This window comes from Serpula lacrymans (genome assembly GCF_000218685.1).
Source record: "Serpula lacrymans var. lacrymans S7.9 unplaced genomic scaffold SERLAscaffold_19, whole genome shotgun sequence".
NCBI classification, from domain to species: Eukaryota; Fungi; Basidiomycota; class Agaricomycetes; order Boletales; family Serpulaceae; genus Serpula; species Serpula lacrymans.
In genome coordinates, this window is record NW_006763308.1 from 674411 (window position 1) to 682823 (window position 8413).

General features: G+C 45.6%; 2 protein-coding genes across 2 annotated transcripts; one reads left to right on the plus strand and one right to left on the minus strand.

Moving 5' to 3' along the window:
• Positions 1-2034: 2034 nt before the first annotated feature.
• Positions 2035-3171, minus strand: SERLADRAFT_403708 (uncharacterized protein; the record flags this gene model as incomplete). The annotated part of the gene is made up of 4 exons (XM_007324485.1): positions 2035-2236; positions 2291-2739; positions 2793-3104; positions 3160-3171. The coding sequence occupies 4 exons, from the start codon at positions 3169-3171 to the stop codon at positions 2035-2037; spliced, it is 975 nt and encodes a 324-aa protein (XP_007324547.1).
• A 2553-nt stretch (positions 3172-5724) lies between these two features.
• On the plus strand, positions 5725-6730 carry SERLADRAFT_443859 (uncharacterized protein; the record flags this gene model as incomplete). Its single annotated transcript, XM_007324486.1, has 4 exons — positions 5725-5938; positions 5989-6230; positions 6296-6379; positions 6437-6730. 4 exons carry the CDS (start codon positions 5725-5727, stop codon positions 6728-6730), a joined length of 834 nt encoding a protein of 277 aa, XP_007324548.1.
• Positions 6731-8413: the final 1683 nt, after the last annotated feature.

Here is an 8413-nt window from a genome sequence, read left to right on the forward strand (position 1 = left end):
AGATTCCACGGAACTTGTTTATGGGCTTTGCCTCCTAGAACAGTGGGTGCTCTGGTTGTTCGTGGGGTGGTATGTATGAAAGGTCCTTCAAAGTAAAACCCAGAGAGGTATGGGTGTGGGTTTTGAGGAGGAGGGATAGTTGAATTTATAGAAGGATAGGGGCTTTGTGACGAGTATAGACGAGCACTACCTTGCTAATCGTAGCACAAGGTAGGTTTGAGAATGACAAAGATGACAAGGTGACGAGGTTCCCAGTGATAGCAGGCTCCTGACGCACAAACTGTAGTGCTCAGAAGGACTCTAATCAAAAGGGATGACAGTGACTTTCAAAATGACGAGTGACGATGACAGCAGATGGCAGTGGTAACAGTGGGAAGTATTGTGACCACACTGGATCACAAGTAGCAGAGTAGTGAACTTGAGATTTAGAGAAGAAGTCTGGAATCGAGTTCCTTGTTTTTTTTACAAGGTAAAATACAGGGGTTTATATAGTGAAAAGAAAGACAGGCTATGCACAGTATAGCTGCGCAAAAAGAATGAGAAAGAACATGAAGGAAGGAATGTACGCTGACGAATCCTGCGTAGTTGCTACAGGATAAGATCATCAAAATAAGGGAAAGAAAGGGATAGAACAATGAATGCTGTGAGTAAAGTTACAGGTTTGTACAGCCATAAAGTAAAGTCCAATAGCAAAAAGAGAGCAAGAAAATCATGATGTCATGGGAAGATGCAGTAAAAAAAAGGCAAGGAAAAACACTATCAGTATCAACACAGTTCCTTTATTGTCAGTCAGGCATTCTAAAAAAATATGTGTCCATAAAAATGATTCAAAAATCAAAAATAATCGCACTGCAAATGAACGTTCTGCTGAAAAAAAAGAAACTGGAGCCACCGGTCCACCACCTAGTCCAAATCCGACAGTTCCATGGCCTTACCAATGGACTGGTTGTGTTGGACCACCTGATCAAACGAGGGAGGGAGAGGAGTAGTTCCAATTTGGAACAAGTGAGTCCCAGGCAGCGTGTGGTAGGTGTAGCTGTAGCGAAGACGATGGACATAGGATAAGTGTACCCAAGTGAATGGGACAGCGATGAACATGGGCGACGCAAGGGGATGAACCTTCTCCAGCTCAAAAACTACCCACCCACGCTCCAACCAGGCGAGACGAGTGACCGGTGTTTTGATAGTATGTGATGGCAGATCGACGTCATGAAGATGGACCTGTTGCCCTATTTGGACCGGCCGCCGGGGCTTTGCTGATATCAGCAGTGGCACGTGGTAGTCAACGGATCGGCGACGGAAGCGGATAGGAAGTGGTGACATCAGAAATGGTGGGGGTGCAAATAATATGAGGAGGAGGAGGGTGGAGGTGACGAACAAGTGGATTAGAATGGGGATCCAGAAACGACCGTCGGGTGAGAATATAAAGGAGAGGAAGGGGCCCATGGTGGGGCTAGGCAAAGGAAGGGGAGTAAGGGAAACGACAAAAGCTAGGGCGCAATGCAATGTGTAGCCAGTGGCGACGCAAAAATTTGCCGAAATGCCGAAACACGGAAAGTACCGGATGGAAAAGTAAAGGTGAGCGTGACTGGATTGCCTAATAGAGGTGGTGCTGATCAGCCACAAGTTCAAAACAGGCAATATTAATCACCATTCCACGTGGCACTGTGCCTGTGTGGCGCAAAGGCGAGTCTTTTCGAATATTCGCTTCGTTATTGACACCTGTCCATGCTACCAATCAATTTTGGTGCATGACATCGTTCTTATTCACGTCGTACACTTCATCAGCTGGTGTTGTAGTATATATTGTTTTCGTGAACATCCGTTATGTTACTCATACTGTGGTTGATATCGCCTGAATATATAATGGATTGCTATACACGTTGCTTTCTACAAGCTCTCCTTGGAGGTTGACTACCTTGAAACATTTGCTACGCCTTGATATGGACAAACAAGATTCAAAAAACCACTGTATTGTTACAAAACCGCTTTACAAACATGATTAATAATAAATATATGAAAGGTTATACAACACTATAATAAATGTTCGCCAAGTTGTGTTTCAAGGTCCAATATTTCGAGACAATCTCCATCACACCGATGACTATTTTCCCCCAAGCCAAAATCGACAATAGTCAGCTTACCTTTGTCGTCCTGGACAACGTTCCTCGGAGCCAGGTCGTTGTGACAGACCCGGAGGGCATGGATCTGCCTCACGCTTTTAAGTAAAGCTTGACTGCAACATTCACGTTAGTTGAGGAATAATTCCATACTGAAGTTCAAAGCTTACCTTTGGATGTCATCCAACTGTTTGAATGATTTCAGTCGGACTCCGCAATCGCTGGTAACTAAAATCTGCGTGGACTTATCCACGCGGAAAAGCCCGATGCACTTCGGTATCAGGACTCCCTGGAGAGAAGACAGGACCGAATAGAGATAGAACTCTCGTATGAGCGACTGCTCGGAGTTTTCATCGTCCACAACCATCTTGATAAAAACGTTCTCTCCCTCAAACTGACCTTTGTACAAGGCCGACAATCCCAGCTTCTCCGAGAACAACGCAAGGGCATACAGAGGCTTTTGTCTGCACGGGTACCGATGGGGCGACATTGCAGTCAACTTCAAAGTAAGAGTATGAATTCCTTTTGCGCCAAACACGATCTCCCCGGGAACCGATGGTAGAGCTTTCTCTAGCATCTTCTTCGTCACCGATCTCAGCGTCATGGGGTGACTGGAAGGCTATATAACAGATATCAGCGTGATTGAGGTTATAGGTAGTAAACAATACTGACCAATGCGCTAGGCTCCGGGGAGCCCTTGTTGCTACCAGGTGCGTTGACCTTTACCTTGGCATCAATTGCCGGAGGAGCAGCTTGTGGTTTAAAGGGTCCCGAAAGACTTGGGAGATGGGTGTCTAGGGCGTGGGCGAGAAAGAGCGACGCTTTGGCGAATGCTAGTTTCGTCTCTTCTGGGTCGCCTTCGTAATGCCATTGCAATGGTTCTGATACCCATACCGTGTTCTCTTCTCTCAAAGTCATGATAAACTGCTCCTCATTGCTGAAGATCTGGTGGGTGACGGCGAAGTGAAGGCTCTGGTGCCAAGTCTGATGAAATAAGCTCAGCGAGAATGTACTGATACATGCGAACGATGAGGCGTACCTGATAAAACATTGAAGAAGCTTTCTTCTTCCAATCACCTTGGGCCCTATCGACGTCCCGTATGAGCACGAACTCGAGATGCTGCTTCAGGTATGAGTCCAGCTCATCCAATAAAACCACATTCCGCTTCATATCAGAGCTTTTTGAGGTACACGTGTAGGAAGGTTTCAGCTCGACCAAAAGGACTCCTCGGAGACCATTGCTGGCTTCGGAAGGATCAACTGCTGGGTATTCGAATACTCTATCCGCGCGGCCAGATGGACCGGTGGTGGGGGTGTGGATGAACATATTGCAAGGCCCAGCAGGTATGGCTTTGTCGTTGTAGTGCGCCGCGAGGTAGAGTAACTCCCCGGTGAATTTGAGGCGTTCCCAAACATAATAATCCGTATAGATACCGACATCTCCTTCGCAAGTAATGAGTCCGGTACGTAGAGGTTTTGGGTTTACTTCATGAAATTTGTGCGTCGTGTCAATGCTGGGACCCGTAGAGCTGAGAATGCCTCGAGCCCAATCCAAATTGAAATTGTTATTGCCACGCAAACAAAGCTTGGAGAGGTCTCTATACTTTACACTCTTTAGCGTTCCGGCGGAAGCCTTCTCTATAACAGTAGCATCGTGCAAGGTATGTGAGGAATGACGGCTGGTCTTTGGCGGCGCGGGAATACCATGGGCATGAGAAGCCAAGAACGACAAATCACGTCCGTGCACCGTGCTGCTGTAAGTCCAAAACGAAGAAGGCCCGCGGGTGAGAGCTGCGTAAATCTGGTCTCCGTCTCCATTGCCTTGTGACATATTGGCGGCTTTGAAGTCGAACATTTTCAATAACGCCCATATCTTTTATATACTGCTGTGGATGTGGATGACGTAAGCATCGCAATGATGATTGATTTCTTGGACAGGACGTGCTGTTCGTCCCCTTTGTAAGTGTATTTGTGAAAGCTGGGAAATTTGAATTACGGGGCAATGAACTAAACTCTAGGCTGTCCCATGCAATGCATGCCGAATCACTCCGGGGAACATAAAATGCATGCGAGAGGTCTCCACGGAGACGACTCTGTCCAAGCATACGAGTTGCTCGATGTGCGAAAAACGGGGAACCCGTTGCTTTTGGAATAAAGAAGACATAGATGCGAACTTGAAGGCAGCTCGGGAAGAATCGGGTGGGTTAAGAAAAGTCGATGCGTTTCGCAATCTGATGGAGTTGGTTTAAACGTTGCAGAAAAAATGGTCGATCCGATGAGACTTCTCAAGAATCACACGGACGAAGAGCTGGAAGATGCGATTCATCTCTATACAAAGTTAGTGTCCGATCTCTCAGCAACTGACTCGATGCTCTCCAAGGCAATAAAAAGTTTGTGAGGTTGTGACCTAACATTATGCATGTAAAATACAAAGACGCGAGGAATGACGGCTAGGATTCAAGTCTCTCTCCACAGAGAAAGTTAATAGAAGAGAGGAAATAATATTTTTGTTCCTAGAATGCTTTATACATGTCGGAAAAATCCATTTTCCCATACAAGGTCTAGAATGGCCACTTCAGGTCGTTAGATTTTAGGTAGCCTTAAAAGAATCAAAACGTTGCAACAATGCCTTGTAAGTCATGATCAAAATTACGCCCTAGTAAGACCAACCATCATTAGATACCTAGTCTCATTTATGAGACCATATATGACATGTGCGACAGACCACTCAAACCAGTCCAATCAGCGCAACCAGTGCAACCAGCGTGACCAGTATGACCAGCGCGACCAGCACAACCAGGCAGATAGCAACAGGCCAGACAGGCTTGGTCTAGCAGCTTCCTTGTTAGTGCTGATAATTCATCTCAGCCGGATCATGGCTAATATTATCTCGATCATGACTGAAGTGCCATCATTAGTATCTTTACAGTTTGGCTGACTCGGATATCCCCAAATCACACAAACGAAAGGCATGGAAATTAAGTAAAAAAGTCAGGTTATATTTATCAATCAGGAGGACACTACAAGTATACAACTACAACTGTAAGGTAACAGCAAAAATGTAGAAGCACTTAGTTAAAACAAAAATCAATTTGTGACAATTGTCGTCAAAAATGACTTGTTCCTTGTGAGTTCTGGTCCTGACAGAAATCTGGAAATTGAGGCATGTGAATGTGAGGTAATGAAAAGAGAAACAAAATGCTTACCATAATAATATTGATACCACAAGCGCGAAGGCAGCCCCAGTTGTTGATGACCAAACGACACTACAAGCAAGATCCTGTCAATTGAAATGTGTGAAATCAAATCCAAATGTCTACAGTATTGATGATTGATATTACTCACTGCATTGAGTACAAGAAGGGTTGGATGGCTGGGACTTGGAGTGGTATTCATTGATGTGGTAGAGTCTTCTCAATGAGTTCTGTAGTTGACTGAGGAGGAGATGGAGATAATACAGCAACACGATGGCAACAACGGACCTTTATAAATGCAATGTAGTGGCGTGTGGATTAATCGACGTCATATTACTAGAGCATACTTGAATCTAATTTATTGCCGAAACTCACTGTATCCACATTTCTCGTTGACTCCTACCTACAAGATGAAAAGAGAAAACTCAGTCATTGTTATCAGCGACACGGAGTCAGAAAGCCCTGTGCCAGCCCCAGGCGGCAGCAATCAGGGCTCTCAGAAAAACCCTCCAAGTCAGACTTACCACCGCAATTACTATAGCTCTCGTTCTTCTTCACGAAACAACGCTGCCTCGGTCATCCTTGGTAATAGCAAGGCACATGCTGAGTTGGAGGATGAAGCAAGTCAGGGTGGGGGATTAGCATCAAAAAAGAGCCTGAGCCAGATGTTCTAGTCAGCGATAGAGCAGAAGTTGGGGGTCAACACAGTTCATACCAGCCCGAGGATGAAAGTGTCAGAAAATCTTGGAAAGATCCTGACAGTAAAAGTCAGAGCCCAGAGTCTGAGTATGACCTGCAATCACATCCTATTGAAGACCACAGCAGTCAATATCCTTGGCTTGTTCCGAGTTCAGGACTCACCAAAAAGTCATCACCGGATAAGCCGTTTCCCAATCCCAGTGACGAAGAGATCATTGTGAGTGTGCCTCATTTTTGGATCGCACATAGCACTGACTGACTTATGAACACTGTTAATACTAGTTTACCCTTCATCATTCAAAAGGGTTGCAACCAAGGATCGTGAAAAAACGTCGAGTCGGAGAGATAGGGGACAAAAATGTTGAGGTATGTACTGGCTGTAAATATCTCCTTGATTTTGCTAATTATTTGTAATTTAATTAGCCTACCAAACAAGACACATCAGCTCAAGTGGACTTACCGTCTAACGAAGTTGTCCCTGTTCCCATCACACCTCGCAAGGCCCGCCGTTTTGTTATCTCTCAATTGGAGATAACACCTAGCAAAACAACACAGAAGATGCACCAGGGCACTGGAAGCCCCGGCATCAGTGAAAGGTTGGATAGAATTGAGAACCGGGCACAAGACATCAGCGAGGCTTTGAAAGGAGTAACTTGTGCAATCAATGGTCAGACTTCGGCCCTGGAAAATATTTTCCGTGAGTGCCTGAATAAGTAGAGAATGTATACTGTCCTTGTCTGTCAATATATGAATACTATCAGAAATCCTACCGAGTTTTATTTGAACCTGGGATTTAGTGTGTTTTATATCACTCTGAATCAACATTCGACGACAACATGTATTGAAAGATCAAAAACTCTGTTGCTAAGTTAGATTGGGTCTGGGTTACAGTTGTCTATTCTTATCATTCCCATCGGAGCTGAGCATGTGGACAGAAATAATTTAAATAATATACTGATATTGTCTAATTACATTGTCAATGACAATAGGGACCCGGGAGTTGGTCTGAATTACAATGCCTCAGGACTCTTCTGACGGGTTCAGTATCATCTTCCCCATGATTGAGCTCTCCTAGACGAATTGCTGAGCAACGTAGATCTGACAGAGAATAGTTGTCGTCACTTACCCATTTGATCCATACATGCTTGTGCCGCATGACCAGAGTCCAGATTCAGATCGATGAAAGTTAAGCTTCTTGTTGTGATAAGCATAGGCTGCTCAAAAGTCAATTACTTCGTTCTGGGCACTGGTCTATTCTTATCATTCTTATTGTCGTCAGCCTGATCATGTGCACACAGAAATGATTCACATAGATATTGCATAATTACAGGAGGACGGGGGGGAGCGAGCTTCCAGGCTAAGTTAACTGTGGACTAATGGCTCTTCTGATGGGTTCAGTATCATTCACCCCACGACTGAGCTCTCCCTAGACAAATTGGTGAGCAACATAGACCCGACAGAGAATTACCATTGACATCACTTACCAATCATACTTTGGTTCTTGGTCTCAGGCTTCCCCTTCTGATTCGAGGCCGTTATCTGATTTGCCTGGACCTAGATCGTTCCCCTCCCTTATCACGCCACCATCATCATCATGTTCTTGATCACTAGGCGGCAGCTCTTCAACGTCTTGATTCAATGCATCCATCGCTTCTTTCATTGCCTCCTCCCTGTCTTCATTGTTTAGTGGACCTCCGAGGCCGCTTGTGGTATGTGGGAAAAGTATTCTGTCCCACCCGCTGTCATGCACCAAAATTGATTGGTAGCATGGACAGGTGTCAATAACGAAGCGAATATTCGAAAAGACTCGCCTTTGCGCCACACAGGCACAGTGCCACGTGGAATGGTGATTAATATTGCCTGTTTTGAACTTGTGGCTGATCAGCACCACCTCTATTAGGCAATCCAGTCACGCTCACCTTTACTTTTCCATCCGGTACTTTCCGTGTTTCGGCATTTCGGCAAATTTTTGCGTCGCCACTGGCTACACATTGCATTGCGCCCTAGCTTTTGTCGTTTCCCTTACTCCCCTTCCTTTGCCTAGCCCCACCATGGGCCCCTTCCTCTCCTTTATATTCTCACCCGACGGTCGTTTCTGGATCCCCATTCTAATCCACTTGTTCGTCACCTCCACCCTCCTCCTCCTCATATTATTTGCACCCCCACCATTTCTGATGTCACCACTTCCTATCCGCTTCCGTCGCCGATCCGTTGACTACCACGTGCCACTGCTGATATCAGCAAAGCCCCGGCGGCCGGTCCAAATAGGGCAACAGGTCCATCTTCATGACGTCGATCTGCCATCACATACTATCAAAACACCGGTCACTCGTCTCGCCTGGTTGGAGCGTGGGTGGGTAGTTTTTGAGCTGGAGAAGGTTCATCCCCTTGCGTCGCCCA